General features: G+C 42.6%; 1 protein-coding gene across 1 annotated transcript in view; it reads left to right on the top strand.

Moving 5' to 3' along the window:
* Positions 1-18827, top strand: part of nell2a (neural EGFL like 2a) — a 97987-nt gene that overhangs the window by 32547 nt on the left and 46613 nt on the right. Inside the window, exons 10-12 of the mRNA XM_088006476.1 lie at positions 2747-2838; positions 5302-5407; positions 5823-5951. Of these exons, the coding sequence (XP_087862602.1) occupies positions 2747-2838; positions 5302-5407; positions 5823-5951 (327 nt within the window). The remainder of the gene's footprint in view (positions 1-2746; positions 2839-5301; positions 5408-5822; positions 5952-18827) is intronic.

The following is an 18827-nucleotide window of genomic DNA, read 5'->3' as shown; positions in this document are numbered from 1 at the left end:
TGGTCTTAAATTTGATTCATGTTGGCATTAAACATGTCTTTTCTTTATTTGACTTGCTGAAACCTTTAGATACTCTGTATGCCAGTGGCAAGTTTAACTCTGTCTGATCCAGGGCTTGTTAAATTAAAGCCCTTGTAGTGCTGTGAAGAACTATTTGCTCCCTGTCAGATTTGTTCTGTTTGCTTTTTATATCCAACCTAAACATTTAAAATCACCTTACAAATTTTAATACCTAACAAAGTCAAACCTGAGACTTTTTCAGATGATGAGCTCATTTATTATGGTGGAAAAGCAACTTGAAACTACCTGGCTGTCTGAAAAAGTAATTCCCCCCCCTTTGTCTCAGAAAGCTGAGTTCAATCCTTGACTGATGCTGGAAAGAAGATATGGCTTAAACAGAACCTGTCTGATGACACAGATTGGGCTGAAAGCAACAAATGTCCTGATGTAAAGAAATCCGTGAACAGATGAGAAACAAAGTCAATTACATCAGTCAGTGGGGAAAGGATTACAAAGCCATTTCTAAGTGATTGGAACAAAGTAAACCACTTTGGCAGCCGTTACTCATTGCCAGTGTCCAAGAACACACAGAGGTCACAAACGAAAATCACTACGAAACACCAGAGGGCCGGTTTTGTGTTCATTATTCAAAAGCACGAAGGAGACGAGCAAAAATGTTGTTTATGAAAGGATTCGAAGGTGAAAGCCACTGTTGTTGCTGATCCCCAAGAAGTTTTGAAAAATAGGACCTGAACATTTTGCCATCTCTCATGGAGCCTTAAATTTAGATTTTTGTCAGAAAATACGGCAAGTAGTTTTTGACGTTAAGTCTGAGCATACTCATGTTAGAAAGCAGGACAATGATGCAAAACATCAATATCATTATCAGTATCACTGTTTGAAAAAAACAACACAAAATACAAAACGTTTAGTTGATCAAGATTTAATGTAAATGTCGTGTGATAAGGATTTCCAGGTTCTGCACTCAGAAATATTCCTTCACACACCAAATAAAGAAGAAAATACCGCTGCAGAATGTGTCTACTCCTTTGTGGATTTGACTTCTCTCGTTGTGCAAGTGGACTTCATTTGAGAACTCGCTTGTCACAAACTCCCACACACTTGCTCTGCCGCTCTCCAGCTGCCTTTGCGAGAGGCGCTATAAGATCAGATTCAGGTCAGAAAGGAAGCCATTAGTCCCGGCTTCTAAGCATCTTGCCTCAGCATCATTTCAGGGGGGTTGCAGCACGGTTAGACTTTAACCCTAAATCTGTCTGCAGCAAGGTTTCTCTTAACATAAACACGTCGCTCTTAAAACCCAACACTCCTGAGCTCACTCATCTCAACGAGGTGCACGCAGCTAATGAGGCATGCTGCGGCTTTTGAGAGAGCAGCACCACGTATATTTCTCCTCAACAAAGACACGATTCGTCCTCCAAATTAACGCCGTATCTCATTTTACTCGGCCTGGCAGGGGAGAGGGTTGCACTTTGTTTGTCTTTTTCCTTTTCGATTGTCTGCCAAGCACGGCGCTTTCATCGTTCACCGCTCCGTGATGGTGCCCAACCGGTGGTGTCAATCATCCCTGCCCCTCGCATCAGCCTGAACCCGTCTGACCCCCACCGGCGCGTCATCAAGCCGTGGCTCTTTCTACCCACGTCGTTGTTGCGCAGCTCCCCCTCCGCCCTCTCGCCGGCCTCTTTCATTATTTAAAACAGATTCTCGTTAAGGCGACGCCGGGAAGTGCTTTTCTCTCTCAACACATTAACTATGTCATCACTTCTTCTGTCGCACTTCTTAATTGGGTTTAACATGCTTGATTTGGTCTGACTCTCATTTACCTGAGGCTTTAAAAAGCTTAAAGGAGCTTCTGATGATAAGAACGGAATATGTCAGGCATGTTAAGCAGCTCTGGCTTCGGTGTTGGGAAATTTGGGGAGAAACGCAAAACGTAAGAAAAAATAAAGCCTAATTTTTCCCTAGTTATTGTTTGTAGTTTAGGTCACCAAACCGTTACGTTATGACTTTACCAAAAGTCAGATTAGGGATTTATTCACGTTAATCCCCAGGAACAAACATGATACTTTCTATCAATTAAAATGTTATTCAACCTCAGGCCTCAGTTTTAAATCCGGGAACTTTGTCCCATCTCAGCTAATTTACCACAAAACAAAACGAATTCAGACATTTCAGTCTTTTTGTGCATGGACTGTATTAGTTCCAGTGGATGCGTTGGAGCATTACCTTAAGCTATTTACAGACAAGGCACATATCTTATTCTTTAAACTGTTTATTTACCCATTTTGACTGTTCCTGTCCAGTCGTGGGGTTAGCGGGAAACTAGCTTTGCTGTTCCTGTTGAGCTCAGATTATTTTAAAGTTTTGTTTTTTCGATTTGTTTGCTCTGGTCTATGAAGCAGTGAAAACATGTTTGCACAGAATAATTCAAGCTGTTCTTTACCTAAAAAAAAGAGAAAATAATAATAATAATTAGGTAATGTAACAAAATATTTTTTGCTAGCTCACATCTTCTTGTTGACATGCCGCATGTAGGGAAAAAAAGGCAGATCCTTATCTTAAGTATTACATCAAAAAATGTGAAGTTGGGCTCTTAAGTCTTTTTTTACTTGTATAGTGCGCCTTCTTCAGTTCATTTATGTGTGTGTGTGTGTGTGCGTGTGTGTGTGTGTGTGGGGGTGTGTGCGTGTGCGTGTGCGCGTATGTGTGTGTGTGTTTCTCCCACCAGCTGTCTGCCTGTTTGGTGGAAGAGAGTTGGTGGAGGGAGATCAGAAGGCTGTGCGCGACTCTTCTGGCAGGTGCCTGCTGTTTGAATGCCGGGTAAGTCAAGTCAGCACATACACTCAGAAACACACGCTGCACCCTGTTTAGTGAAAAGAATTGAATCAAAATCCTCCCCTGAAAGAAAATTGGGCCGTAACTCAGGTCGTAGCTATTACATCATCGATGTCTGTGTCACAGTGTGCAGTATGCTGTCTGACTAAATGCTTATTGCATATCCAAAGTGGTCTAGCTTTACGAAATTCGGGCTTACCGAGCTGCTTTTTCTGCTTGAGCTAATTTTGCTGGCCTTCTTTGTCCCAAACAACTTTTTCTAAGCTCTGCAATGTGCTGCTTCACTTAACCGTGATCTTCTTTCTTTAGCTACAGACATCAGCATTCACGCTAAGGTGAAGTGGAGTCACTCTAAACCCCCTCACTGCTCTGAATCTTCACACACCAGAAACATTTACTCGGCCGCATTTAACTCCTAGAGTCACAAAACAAAGAAAGAAGTCAGAACACAGGGTCACAACAAAACAAAAAAGCAGAGTGGAAATCTGAGATCACTGGTTTGGTTTTTATGTAGAACACATTTACACAAACCTCTGTTGCTGTTATTATATCCTTCATTAATCCAGATAAAAGTCTTAATACTAAAATATCGATTTCAAGGGAGAACTGGTCACAAAGGCACCAAAATATGCTAAAAATCAAACAGAATATTGACAATAGTTCCCACGTTCTTATAAGATTTTGCCACCTTAATTTTGGCCATTTGATTAATTTTAATTTCAGTAACTTTTACCCCTTGGAAATATCTTTTTTTCCCTGTGTATTTAGCAAAACGTTAAGTTGGGCTAATCTGAAGCGAACATCCAAAGTCAACTGGAAAAAATCCAGTGAACTATTGATGTAAGCCAACATCATTGTTTCATTTGGATAAAATGTAAATTTGAAGTTTGATAACTTATCACAAAGGTTATTTGTGTCGAAAATGAAGAATGATTTTAGTTCTCCACACTAGGAGCCCCGAGGATCTCCTTGGATACTGACAGAAAAGGAGAAAAGGAACCCGACATGATTGGTCCACTTTATTCAGACCGATATGTAACGTGAAACCAACATGCAGCAATTGCAGAATTTCATTTAGTCTGTTTGCAAAAATAGTGTCAAATGAATCAAACAGCAACTGAAAATCAAGGGTGTTAGAAAATAATCAGACCAAGGCAATTTAACCCGACTGCTCTCATTCCTATTGTGTTTTCATATATGTGTTAGAAGCTCCCCTACCTTTACCGTGATGAAAAATTGCTCCAAATTCACATGTCTACTTCGGCTGAGTTGTGCCTTGCAGTAGACAAGAGGCTCAGCTGAGCTCAGCTCCTCGGCGGTGCATCTGTCATCGACTGCAGCCGTTTTTCAAAGCCAGTCATCAGACACGATGTTGACTCAAATTAGTTCTATTAAGTAATTATTCAAAATGTTTAACTTTTGTCCGCCTGCCGCACCAGATGGGTGCGTTGCTCACTTTTGGGAGTACTTCACTTGATGGCGTTGCACCAGACAGGCTCAATCAATCACAGAAAAGTGATCTGAAGTTTTAATCACCCGTCTGCGCCGTAACAAACCAACCGATTCCTGGGTTCCAGTGAACCGCTGGAATGAGCCGCTCCAGACAGCTGTCTGGCTCGCTCGCTCGCACCACACCTGGCCCATCTGTAGTCCCCGCAAAAATGACTGGCAGCCCCCCGGCAGATCAAAGAAGTGGGGAAGGGGAGGGCTGTCAGTCAGCCCACCGCGGCAAACTTCTCCGGGCTCCCCCTGACAGCTGCTTGTCATGCCTCTGATCTTCTGTCTGCCTGCTGGCTGCGAAAGATGGCGGAGGTTTTTAGGGTGGCTGGCGAGAAGTACTGCTAGCAGGGAAACTTTTTTTTTTTTTTTTGTTTAGATGTTTTGGAGAAAAGTTTAGCAGGATTTCACACAGGACTACGATGAACTGAAACATCACAGACAGCTTTTACCAGGAGACCATCTGAAGATGAAGCAAAACATTTGTTTGATTGAGATGTTTGATTGTTGTCATCCTCGCTATCTCAGAATTTTAATGAGTCCAAATTAGCATCAGTGGGACGCGCACAGATTAGATCATTAGGGAAGCTGGCTACAGGCATGTGGGGGAAAGATAACCTCTAATCAGTTTCACACACTGACTAAATGCAGACTTAATCCAAATGTTTGATTCACCATTTGTCTCCTTTAATAAAGACACACTATTTCTTTTTCTCACCTCCAAACATAGATTCGGGGGTTAAAAAAAAAAAAGAAAAATCTCTGAGTGGCCCAATCCGTAATTGGACTGTAATGAACGTAGGAGGAAGAGGGAGAGCGGAACATTGGAAAAGGAAACACAATAGATGAATAATTACCTACATAATTATCCTCAGGACCTGAGAAAATGAAGGAGGATAGCAGAGTTCACCTGAGAAGTAGCTCATGGGGATTTTGATGTGCCCTTCACAGGAGCGAAGCATGCATCGGGTCGTCCCCACCGATCCCTGTCCTGAACTCAGCTGCCCGGAGTCGGAGCAAATCACGTTGAGCAGCAGATGCTGTAAAGTCTGCAGAGGTACGGGAGATTGTTCTTGCTGTAAATGCTTTAGCCAGCCCATTATTCTGCAGTAATGATAACCAGATAGACCAGGAGTTTAATTGTTGAGTGTCGTCTACATTTGGGAAAGATGTTTAAAACACCTATAAAAAAATCATACATTAAAAAAAAAAACAATTTGGGAACATTTATTTATTAAGAAAAGACTCCCATATACTGATTACTTTTTCTGGTGAAAACTGACATGTAGAAAATACACATTTTTAACATTTTCTTTAGTTTCTAGAGCAACTACTAGTGTTTTTGCCTAAGTATGCCAGTAAGAGACTCGACAGTTAAAACACCACGAAGCAAAATACATGATCCTGAAGCACAACCTTTCCTCCCGTCTCCTCTGTGTGTTTCGACCTTTGCGGATGCGCGCCTGCTGCAGGTCATGACTTCTGCTCAGAGGGCCACGGCTGCACGGAGCACTCCGACTGCGTGAACCTGGAGGCAGGAGACTGCTGCGTCTGTAAGGACGGCTTCCGCCCGCTGCGCGATGATAACGCCTACTGCGAAGGTACGACGGGGCTCTGAATAACAACACCCCGGCTTTAAGCCGAAGTTAGTTTGCCCTACACGAGAGGGCATTCAAGGCTTTCTTTCTTCTTGTTTGTGTTAATGTGCATGAGTCGCATTTGAAAAGGTCGTATGGGTAAAAAAAAAAAAGAAAAGAAAAGAGTGCCCTCTGGGAAGAAGGTGGCATTGTGAAACTAATGTTATTTTTACACCCAAAGATTTACAGAGCAGTTCTGGCTCAGGATAACCCTGTGCATCATCCATGACAGCAGACAAATTTAACAGCGTGGGTGACATTGAAATAAGAAGGTGGAAAATCGAAGCGAGTTAGTGAGGAGGACGTGTGTATTGTGGCTTACAAAGTGTTCAAGACACTTCAACTTTTCTGCAATTCCTGATATTAAAGCCAAACACTTAACTGCGTTTTATTTGGAAGTAGTGCATAGTAGTGCAAGGTGGAAGAAAAATGATTCAAGCGGTTGGGCTGTAATAGGTTTGGTGTCTTTACCCACATTCCAGGTAACACATTGTTGCCTGTGCCTTAAAATTTATGACACTTACTCTTCAAATTGCAGAGATCATTGCAGAGATATGCGTCATTGACAGCACAAGCAGTAGTGCGTGTTTACTGCATTTGTTTGCTGGTTCTATAAAAAAGCAGTTTTGAAGGTGAAGCACTTGAAGAATGCAGAAGACTTTAAGTACTTCAATGGCCAACGATACAGAGCGACGGAGAGAGTGGAAAAGAGGCGAAGAAGCATGTGGAGGCAGGTTAGGATGGGTGGAGAGATGTGTCAAGTGTGATAAAAGGGCATCAGCAAGAATGAAAGGAAAGGTGTATGAGACAGTAGTGAGACCATGACGTTGTACAGTTCAGAGACAGAACCAAGGAGGAGGCAGAGCTGAAGGTCACAGAGGTCAAGATGTTGACGTTCTCCTGGAGTGTGACGAGGATGGATGAGGGACGAGGATGGATGAGGGATGAGGATGGATGAGGTGACGAGGATGGATGAGGGACGAGGATGGATGAGGGGACGAGGATGGATGAGGGGACGAGAATGGATGAGGTGACGAGGATGGATGAAGGACGAGGATGGATGAGGGACGAGGATGGATAAGGTGACGAGGATGGATGAGGTGACGAGGATGGATGAGGTGACGAGGATGGATGAGGGGACGAGGATGGATGAGGGGACGAGGATGGATGAGGGACAAGGATGGATGAGGTGACGAGGATGGATGAGGGGACGAGGATGGATGAGGGGACGAGGATGGATGAGGGGACGAGGATGGATGAGGGGACGAGGATGGATGAGGGACAAGGATGGATGAGGTGACGAGGATGGATGAAGGACGAGGATGGATGAGGGACGAGGATGGATGAGGGACGAGGATGGATGAGGGACGAGTACATCAGAGGGACGGCTCACTGTAGATGTTTTGGAGATGAAGTCAGAGAGGCCAGAGTGAGATGACTTGAACATGTTCAGGGAAGAGACGGTAGACGGGTTTCCATTATAAATGCATGTAGGACTTTTTCGATCTAATATCGACAAAACACAATTTAAAAGTTGTGCTGTTTCCATTAAATAAGAAGCACAATTAAAATCAAACGCGAAGAAGTCTGCAAGCTCCTTACACTTGGGAGCGGCTACTCGTGTGGCTTTTTGGGAAAATTGAAGTTAGCGATTGTATACGGAAACCAGTGCCTACGACGACGAATAAGCGCATTGCTGCTGTACAGAAACTGGCGTGATGCGGAGAAGAAGAAGAAGAAAAAGCTTCCAATGCGGCTTTGCGAAATACACAAATTTCGATATGGCTGAAAAACAACCTCATCTGTCCGCAAAATCCTTTTTGGACCAAATTCTTTGTAATTCCAATTTGCACAGCTCTATTTATCAGTGCAAACACAGCTACTAATATCAGCAGAAGGAGGCAGAGGTCGAAGCCACCAGGCAGGAGGCCAGAGAGGAGATTTATGGATTTATGGATGTGGTGAAAGAGGACATGAAGTTAGTTGGTGTGAGAGCATGGAAGGCGTAGGACTAAATGATTCGCTGTGACGACTCCTGAGGAGAAAAGATAAAAAAGAAGAAGGAAGTTTGCAGTCTTGTATGGTAAAAATTTAACTTTTCTCTGATTGCATTTTAAATTACCCAGCTGAAAATAACAATAACAAGAAAAAAAACACCTCCTCCACCCCTCAATGAACAGGTCACTTGCTGTTGACGGCGGGTTCAAATACTCGTGCATGAAACCGAATTCCTCCTCTGTTGTCTTTGCTGAGTCTTTGCTGCATCATTAAAGCTAATAACTTCATCACCACGCTCTCCTGCAGTCGAAAACGTAGGAACTGCCATCCTCGTGCGTCTCGAGCATTAATGAGCGAACTAGGCTTCTTCAAAGCAATTCTCCTTCTTCCTCTCCTGACCCCGAGAAGCTGCCCTGTCGATATACAGCCTGCTTGATCTTCTCTTTTCGTGGTGTGTGCTGTTATGGAGCATCTGTTGGCAGGCGAGCGAACGTCTCTGCCTATTTTGTTAGCAGCAGTTCAGACACTCCCTGTCGGATCTGCTCCGTCAGCTCTATCAAGATGAGGCTCGTGCATTAATCAAGCCGTAGAGGGATTCTGCTGCTATCGTGCGGATTGCTAAACGTAAGATGCAGCGATTCGGAGGTTAATCACGTTACTTTACTGATAGGACTGTTTTCCCAGGGAATCTGCTTTGGCACAAAACGATCTGATGTAAACGTAGGGGAAGAAAACCTGTAGGTTTCAGAGTTTTAATCAGACAGAAAATGAACGCATAATTAATCGTAACAGCGCGTAGCCATGGTCGCACTGAAAACGTCGTTTGCTCTGAGTCAAGATAATTAATATTACCATTAGGTAGGTATTCCTTTGAGATAAATGTGGTATGTTAATTACAAGTGCTAGTCAATGCATCGTTCTTCATAAGTCATTCAGGTGTTCAGATGTAGACAAATATATTTGTTGTACATGTTCATTAGTCGGCCCAGGCTCCGGAGTCCGCGATATTTGGATTCGTCTGCCGTCCTCTTCCACTGTCATAATTAGAATTTCAAATAAAGACGTATGAATTCATTTTTAGCAGCATATGTGGACTGCAGCCGTGTCTGTTTTTGCATTTGGCGACTTTTATGGTTTTATTAACTGGATGTTGTCGACATCTATGGGTCTGAAATTGTTTCAAAGCCAACCAACCATGGTGAGCAAAATGATCGATGCCTCATTCAGGAGGTGAAAGAAGAATCCAGAAAAACGTCTAAAACAATGTAGATCTCACTTTCACTCATTTGATTCATTGATTTATTGTCACTTTTCTGTTTTCTTTCTATTTCTACCAAAAACTTGATGACACAAGTCTTCAGTCTGGTGCATTGGTCTCAACTATCCCTTATTTTGAAGGTCAATTTTGTTTATAGAGATTTCATAAATTCATTTTTATCTGTTGTTTCTGTCGTTTTGTTTATTTATTTTGGATATTTAAAATATCTTTCAGTTCCAGTGTTCATTGTAATTTAAGATCTTTGAGAACGAGTTCTTACCTTATTTTGCTATTTCCATCATTTTATTTGAAAATGGTCTCAAAATAACAATATCATCATTTATCGCAGTAACTTTTGAGACAATTTATCATCCAGCACAATTTGTGTCCCAGGCCTTTGTGTCCCATTATAAACTGAGGCAATATTTCTGAAAATAAAGGATCAGACAATCAGACATTGAGCTGCTAATATGTTGGTTTTTAGCTGGACGAGGTTTCTGAGTGAGCTAATCAACATCCGGATGTAAATCTAAGCAGGAGACGGCTCTGATCTGAGACGGACCTCTAATGCTCTCTGTGGTTAGCTGGTGTCTCAAGCCTTACAAATGGCTCTGTAATACTTTCCAGACTGAGAGTTGTTAAGGGAGGGAAGGGTGTTATGTGTTTTCCATGCACATAAATCCATTTCTTAGCACAATCAAGTAACTCCGTAATCTTCAGTTGCTGGATATATCAAAAGAAGATGAACTTTGCATCACAGCCGAATCTTTTCAAGAACGTCCTTTCCAACACTCTCCCTTCAGCACATCGTCACACATCGTCACTGTTTGTAACAGCTTTTAGGATTGTTGTAGTTTGTATAAGGAGCACAGCAGATGTGCGGTTCCACCAGGTGTTTGCTAATTGTTGCTACCGCTAGTCTGGAGGAGCTCGGCTGGAGACCGCAGCTCTATGGAGCAGCTTCGGGGAAAAGGGCAGCACATTGTATGAGCAGGTTTTAATTCGCCCTTGAATGGTCCAAGGATTCCTCGAACATGCATGAATGTATCAAAACAACACTCCAGCTGTGTTTTTGATAATGGAATAACATTATAGCAGGATATAAAGTTCCAAAAAGTTGATTTTTCTTTAGATTGTGGTAGGATCTGGTGCTTTTTTTTTTTTTTTTTAGATATTTTTGTCTACTTCTTTTTTCTACAGACCTGGTAGTAATCAGACCTCAGTCTGGCTAAAAAAATTCAATTAATTTGTCCAAATGCTGTTTAATCTTCCCCCAAATAGGTGAATTCATCTGTTGTACTTCTTCAGGGTAAATTTGTCCAATGTTAAAATTTGTTCAATTATCTATTAATATGTATAAAATAGTAGAATCTGTAACTTTTCACACAATGTATTTGTCTGAAAGTAACACCTGATTCAGTGTCTCTGTTTGTCCGTGTCGTCTTCATCGTTGCGTCATCTTCATCGTTGCTGAACTTGTTTTGTTTTTTTTTGGAAGTTTCTTTCTGCTAAAGGGAACTCGCTCTTCTTCTCTTGTTACACATGAAAGCGAGTTGAAAAGTGAAGATTCAGTAATGTTTTCATTTTTTATACAATCACCTGATTCTGCCTGATTTGAGTTTATACTGGAATAAATCGGATTGAATCAAAAGGATTTTGAGTGAACTCGGTTTTGTGCTGTATAAATAAACTTAGCTTGAGAGCGTTGTATCAGAAAAGGCTGCCTCATTTGTTGCATGTCCAGTAGATCTCTGCAAATCCACTGAAAACCCTCAGAAAATGCGCATGTTTTTTTTTTTCTTTTCCCCCTTTCATTCCTGCCTCTCCTTGAACATTTTCCGAGGTTCCTTGTTGTTGAAATAAGGACGGAGGAGCCCGTCTCATTACCTGTGGGAAAGTAAGTACGAGCAGGTAGACCTGTGCCTCCAACATCAACACTTCAGATCCGGACTATTCATCTCAAGAGCAGCCCTGGCTCTCTCTATAAAATTGGATTGCAGTGTTTGTGGTGAGCCTTTGCATCAGAGACTTCACAGAGAATCCTGAAATTGACTCAATTTGCTGATGGAGTTCTTTCAAAAGCAATTGATTTTTTTTTTGTCTCTCTCTGTAACTCACTTGCTCAATGAGTGTGTGTGTGTGTGTGTGTGTGTGTGTGTGTGTGTGTGTGTGTGTGTGTGTGTGTGTGTGTGTCTCCTGCGAGGAGAATAAAAGGAGTCTTGTCAAAATCATTGAGAATCCTGCAGGCGGAAGAGCAAAATGCTTCTTTTTCTGTAATTGATAAACTGTTTTGTGGCTGCAAGAGATGCACAAAAAGATGAGTAATATAGTCTGCTTTCAACGCCGGAGTTGCAGCAACTGCGACGTCTGCGAGATGAGCCGGAAAGGTCCAACTCGGAGGCAATTTTCAACGATATTACGGGAGCAGTAAGACAAAGAAGGCACCCGGCTGATCGTGTTTTATGTACACACGCAAACGCGCGCGCGCTCGCAACGCCGTCAGACAGTAACGCAATCATCACAGAAAGCCGAGACAGATACTAGCTCTTTAAAAACCTTCCTGGGTCAGAGATGTGCTCAAAATAGCTGATGAGATCACTTCTGTGTAAATTTTTCATAGACACAGCAGTAGGGAACACTCAGGGGGATACTGGCCCTGCCTTTGTGTAGCTCTGCGTGTGTGCGCGCGCGTGCGTGTGTGTGTGTGTGTGTGTATGCATGCAGGTGCACGTTTGTGTTCTCGTACTGCAGAAAAAGAGCCCTGTTTTTTTCCGCTCCATACCATTTCATTTCCAGGATGCAGTTAGACCGAAGGCCTATTCTGCGAGCGTTTGGGACAGAATTAGACAGGGGAAGCGAGCGGCAGAGAAGTGACAGACTGTGTGATTGTTTGTAAATTGAACCATCAGTGTGGTTCAACGTGTTGAGATAATACCATTATTCATCTCCGCATTGTTGAGGACCGCGAGCGGAGACATCTCCCATTGTTGTTTTGGTTTGGAAATGCCCTACTTTAGAGTATCCCTGTCAGAAACGTTCATAAGTGCCCGCTTGTTTTTTTACTGCGCTCATGCAGGAAATATGAAATAATAAATAAAAAAAACAACAATGCTCTGCAAAATGGATAAAGATGAATTATTTTGATGCACAGCAGCATGTTTAGGGTGGGCTACTTTTCGAGGCAAACAGCCGTGATATTGAATGTAAGCAGTGTAATGTGCCACACATTGAAATTGAAGTCACAGAAATGGATGTATGCATTGTAAAGTGTCTGATTTTGTAATGCACAAAAAAAAGGCTAGCTTATTAGAGGGTGAAAAAAGTCAGAAATGTAAGTAAGCTGGTTGGAAAACTGTGCTCAACCTGACTGTGATGAAGAACGTTTTGGTACAATTTCACTTTTCTTAAGTTTGCATCTATCTTCCACTATAATGAGTCTGGTTAACCTGATTACAGTAGAGAAAGGTGATCTACCACTAATCTTCTGCTTTCTCTTATCATAACCATATGCTCTGTCTGTGTCGCCTGAAACATAAAAATACGTTTTTAAAATTATATGACCATAAATAAGTGCAAATAATTAGGCATTCCAATGGGGGAAAGGTCATGAATACATCCCCCCCAGCCCCCAAAACCCAGATATCTAGTTCAATAGCAATAACAACTGCGAGGCAGGGAGTTTGTGTTATCACCTGAAAGCCACGACTGCTTTGTGCACAGAGTGTGTGTGTGTGTGTGTGTGTGTGTGTGTGTGCGTGTGTGTGTGTGTGTGTGTGTGTGTGTGTGTGTGTACGCACGCGCAGACAAGTCCGATTGCTGCTGTTTTCTTTTAAATGTCACAAGGTGGCAGCAGGTTAATTGGCAGCGTCTGAAGCGCTCAGCTCCCCCTGCAAACCTCAATCAATGCCAGGATGAGTCTGGAGCCGCTGGGCTTCCCACCTGCCGGAGGCCTGACTGGTTATGTTTTTACCTCTGTGACCCGACTGAAATGTCACCCAACAAAAACACTTCTTTCCTTACTTCGTCTGCACGGTGTCGTAAAATAACCAGCGTCCCACAAATACCACGAGGCTGGCTTCTGTTTGTACACTGGATCTTGGATCTTTTTTTTTTTTTTTTTTTTTTGCGTTAGGCTCTGGCTGAGCTTTATTTAGTTTAAATATAAACACCTGCAACCCATGTGTAGATCTCTACTCTATTCTTTATTTGAGAACGTGGGGTTAGCTTTGGAGATAAACTTTGACCACAGCAGGACCAAAAGCTTCAGATGCACCCATCTGTTTCTCTCTGAGTGATACTGATTGCTGGTTTTGTTTGAGATCCAACCTGTCAGTCGAGAGAGAAAAAGATGAGAGAGAAACAAGGCAGGCCCAAAGTTTCATAGCCGCTAGCATAATCTGTCAACTTTGGTTTCAGAGGTCTGGCAAGAGGAAAGTGAAAGATGCCTAACTTTGTGTTGCGCCGCTCTTTTTGAACCTGTTTGGATTTCCAGACCTATGACATGCACCAAGTGCAGAAGTTTTAGGTCTGAAAATCACAGTTGTAAGAATAAATATAAAGGAAACATTAAGTCACAGTCCACTAAGGTTGATCAGCCCTGATACAGAGTCTGAGCCTTGTTCTGTCTGTGTCGCCTCAAACGTAACGTAGCTTTCCAACAGGTGAGGACAGAGGAGTCGTCACGGAGAAATGATCAGCCATTATTTTGAGAAAGACACTTCATTTTCATACTTCATAAAAGCCAGCTGGCCTCCTGAGGTGGGCAGAAGGTCAAAGATGAAGATGGAAAGCTATATAATATATATATATATATATATATATATATATATATATATATATATATATATATATATATATATATATATATATATATTAGCCATATGTTGTGGCTACCTAATGGTATTTAGTAGTACATTGATAGTACATTGAGAAATGCATTGTCTTAGTCTATTATAAAGGACATTTGACGTTTCCCGAATGCTTAGCCTGTATGTTTATCACAGCAGGCGACGACAAACATCTCATTAAAAGCACAAACAAGTACAGAAGCCCGTAACTAAAACACAATAAAACACAGCGACGGACGAGAGAAAGCAAACACGTCGTTTGCTACACATGCAGCCCCTCTCAGCGAGACGCCGTCATCAGCCTTCCTAAGAGCTCTGATTGTTGTTTGTGCTCGTCCTCTCCGATTGTTCAGGCCTCCAGCCAGCGGGCCGCGTCAGACAATGACAAGTGATGGATGATGATGCTCCATCGATTGAAACATTTCCCAGATTAATGAGAGGCCTGATGGAAAGCAAAAGCCTGTCCGCGCCTGCTGCTCGTAAACAAGGCAGTCGGGATCTTTTGGATTCTCACCCCCGCCCACCCGGCCGCCTTGCTTTAGTCGGGTCTAAATTGAAGCGTGCTAAGTGCAGGTTTAATGCGATGTTATATATCGGGCACACGCTTTTAAGAAAAAGCGGTGGATGTTAGCGATAAAATATTCAGGAGTGTTTTTAAATTGATTGGCATGTGGACATGTCTTTAAACACTCTGACGAGTGCGATAGCAGCTCTTTGTTGTGTTTGTTTCACCAACAAACGCAACCCCGCTCCCACGTCAACGTTCCCGTATTTAATGCTCATTGTTCTGTCAGGTGGTGGTCGTTTAGCTGTTCTCAGAAATCCCAGTGTTTTTTACTCTGCTGTGTAGAAAGCGCCACACTCTGCTCTTGTTTCTGTTTAATAGGATTCCCTTGGTCACAATTGGCTGCTGCTCATTTCCAACAAACACGATGTTAAGCATCTGTGCACAGCTGCCAAGTTGAAAACATGTCTATTTAAATCTGTAGCGCTGGAATTGTCTGACGTTTAAATATGGAAAAGGAATAGAATATTTAAAAAAAATATTTGTATTTCCAGACTTCATTCCTTACCCGATTTTCTAAGTTTCCCTCCCATCCGTCCCAGAATCCTGGTGATTGTTCAGAAAAAGACTCCATGAGCTACTTTATTTCTTTTACACAGACACCTGTTTGAGTGTTTTTTCTTGAAGGAAAAACAATAACAACAGCATGCTAGGTCAGTGTAAGTGACCTATAAGATTAAATCAGCTCCATCCCTGGGTCATTTAATTTTCCGTCCAACACTTTAGTGTTTTTTTAAACTCAGCTTAAAAGACACATCCTGCAGTAAAACTTGCAATATTGCACTCTGCAAGCCTTTGTGAATTTAAACATACAGAAGGTCAGCCTGACAACTGAAATCTGTAGCTCCGCTTGACTTTGCGCTGTGATTGAAATAAGAAGGAGAAAAAAGCCGCCTTGTCTCTCTCTCTCTCTAAAGCCAATAAATTTTTTTAATATATCTGCATGTCCCAAAATGGCAGCTACAGTTCTATGTGCGATCTAATTACACCCCGACTAAACAAAAAGAAGCAAAGTCTGGTGATCCTCTGGAACCTTTCAGACACCCAGAGGGAAAGAAGACCAACAGTGGAGATAAACTGTTTGGCCAGCTTTTTGTCTCTCTGCTCTTTTCTCTGACTCCTAAATCTGTGGACATGAGGGAGAATTATTGGAATATTTGGGCAAGCCCTGTCCCTCCAGCATTTAGGGGAAAACAATCTGCTTGAGTAAGTGAGCGGGTAAAGGATGGGATTTACCAGAAGAAGAAAAAAAAAGGATAAGGAAGGAAAGAGAGAGAGGGAGGCTGGTGGTAGCGGAAATGGCACAGATTTCGGTGTCTTTGTGGGACGTCCAAAGGCAACGGAAGTGTTATCTCCTTACTCCCAGACCTCGGAGTTACTGCAGGCATGGAGAGCGAGGACGGATGCTCCAGAACGCGCATGCCATGCATGCAAAGAGGGATAAGCTACCAGCTCCTATTTATACAGTTGCAGGATCGCTTGAATGAGCAGTAGTGGGGATAATAAAATGTCAACACAGGAACTGTTAGGATGATAGCAGCCGAGCCTTAAATGCATGTGCGCCGAGCCGCCGCCGCTCCGGGCACTTAGATCAGTCACCGAGATCTTTATCGGTTTTCAGTTTCGCCTTAAATTTCCACGTCTTTTTATTTTGTCAGTAAAGTCAAGAAAGAACTTTGTATGACGTCGATAACTGACGTATTTGATTTTTTTTGTTTGTTTGTTTTCACATTTAAGCATAAGGCAAGCCGTTAATGGATGTTGTAAATGTTATTTAACTACTTGGAAATCCTCCTGTAGGCGTAGCGAGGTCTGAGGATGTACATTAGCGCCGAATAGCTTGAGTTATTTCAATAGTCCGGCTCTGTACATGTTAAAAACTTTGGAAATGTAAGTATTTAAGTTGCTCTGAAAATGACAGTAAAACCAGTTTTCATCATAAGTCGTGTCTTTCTGTCTCAGCCAGATTGTTTTGGTGAAATACTGAGTACTTTGTGGGCCTGAAAACCAACACTGCATATCAACTTTAATGCCCAATCTTATCTTATAGTAGCATGCTTTGGAAGATTTTTTGTTTTTGTTTTTTTTTTAGCAGAGAAAGGGAAGCTGATGATGGTTGACAGATGAATGGAAGAAACTCTGTAAAGACTATAAAATCTTGAGAGAGAGGTTCAACTTTTTTCTTCCCTTTCACAATTTACTTGCAGTTGCATTTCTGTTTCCTGTAAAGAGATTATCTTTCATTGTCTTTTGTATGTAGTTTTTTTTTCCTACCTGGCTGCAAAGCATATTTCCCTACAGGGAGAATAACAAAGCGACACCGATGCTGAATAATTCAAAATTTGTGGTTGTAAACGTGACAAATCTGAAAACGTTCAAGGGGAATAAGTAATTTCGCAAGGCGCAGTATAATGCAAAGCGATTCCTCCTACTCGGATATGACCGTGATTGATTCACTTGTTATTCAGGAAGGTACCGAGGTGGAAAAAACAGAAAGAACACAGCCATTATCCCGCCATCCATCGTCGTGTGGCAACAGGGTGACCCGCGAGCGCTCCGTTTAGGGATAAAAGCTGCCGCTCACTCGGCCAACCCTCTTTGCTTGGCACGTCACGTGTGTCCGTGTGACAGGCCAATCAAGAAAATGGAGTGCGTTAATAGAGATGGAGATGGCTGCTCTCCCCGATGCGCTGGTGGAGCGCCCCCTCATCATCTCACCTCCTAATAAACTGTTTTAATAGACGCAAGTCCTGTCAGCAGGTGCTGGATGGATGGGTGGGCTTAATGGCCTCTAGATCAATGTCGAACAATGTATGACTAAACAGTTCCTTACGGTCTTTCCTAACGGATACCTGTGTGAAGAGCCTGCGCTATTTTCTATTCACACTAACAATCTGAAGCCGTTCTTTTCTTCCTTTTTTGCAATAAATCTTCTTAATAACCCACTCACTTACGCAGTCGGTTTGTTTGTAGTGAATGCGAAGCCTCTTAATGTCCCGTCCCCACAGCGAAACAATGTGCTAGCAGCGTTCTGCTATGCTACGCAAATCCTGAGAAACTGTTTGGCCACAGCATGCCATTGGGAAGCTTTTTGACCAGGCAGTTCTCTTTAAAATCCCTTCTGAGGAATACCTCCATAAAGGGCCTGACGTTGTTCTCCTGGCTTTTCTCTTTGTAAATCCCCTCTCTGACCAAGCAGGTTGTTGTTAGTCAATGCAAAATGCCCTGAACACAGTGAAACACAGCTGTAGTTGCACCATGTTGTGGGGGATGAAAGTAGCGCGATATTCCAGAGTAGCTAAACCTCAAATCAACTGGTTCTGGAGATAAACTGTATAAAGTTTGACCCCATGTTCGGGTATAAAACCATCCCACTCAGACACGTCAGAAGCTACAGCTGTGACTATCAATGGACAGCGTTACAGTTTTGCACATGTGTGGTTCATTCGGAGTGCGGACATGGAGTGGAGATGTTTCCTCTGCTCTGACTGCAGGCGGTTTGCTACAGGAAGTGGGAGGGGCTTGCTGAGGAGGGCTTGTCGCAGAGTGATCGGCGCTTCACGTATCCTCACTAAAGTCCTCGGTAAAACAGAAAAAATTCACTGGATTTGTCGCGTATTGCTTTTCAAAAAAGGTTTTACAAATGGTCTGAAAGCTTCTTAAATATATTGAAAAGGTTGCTAAGTTGGCAACAGTGCTTTCCTTTGACCTGACCACAGCCCTGCATTCGGCCCCTCTGTCTCTCTTGGCTCCGCCCACTTTGGTGTAGTTTTTCAATGACTGTCTGTGAGTGCGGGTTTATGCTTTAGGATCTCTGCTAAAGGATTTCTCGACCTAAAGTTATTCTCCTATTTGCCGCCCCAAACATTTGTAGACTATTTTTAGATACGTTTTCAGTCCACACAGTGAAACATGGCAGTGGTGGAATCATTCTGAGGGGACAAACATTGACAAAGCAGTTCAATATCTCAACTGAAGGATGCCAGAACTCTGATTTTTTTGTTCTGTTATTTACACTCAGGCACATACTTTTCAGCCTCTCCACACTGACTTTTTCTCTCCCCTCCCGTCTCCGCTAGCCCCCCAAACACCCCCCCTCACCTCCCAGTGTTTTTGCTTCATGACGAGACATTCACTCACCTGCGTGGCCGTCTACCCCTTACTCTCCTTCA

Source organism: Poecilia mexicana, unplaced genomic scaffold (assembly GCF_051168715.1).
Source record: "Poecilia mexicana isolate PSO_F unplaced genomic scaffold, ASM5116871v1 scaffold_6, whole genome shotgun sequence".
Lineage (NCBI taxonomy): Eukaryota > Metazoa > Chordata > Actinopteri > Cyprinodontiformes > Poeciliidae > Poecilia > Poecilia mexicana.
Note: the sequence above shows the minus strand (reverse complement) of the source record. Positions and strands in the feature narration are given on the sequence as shown.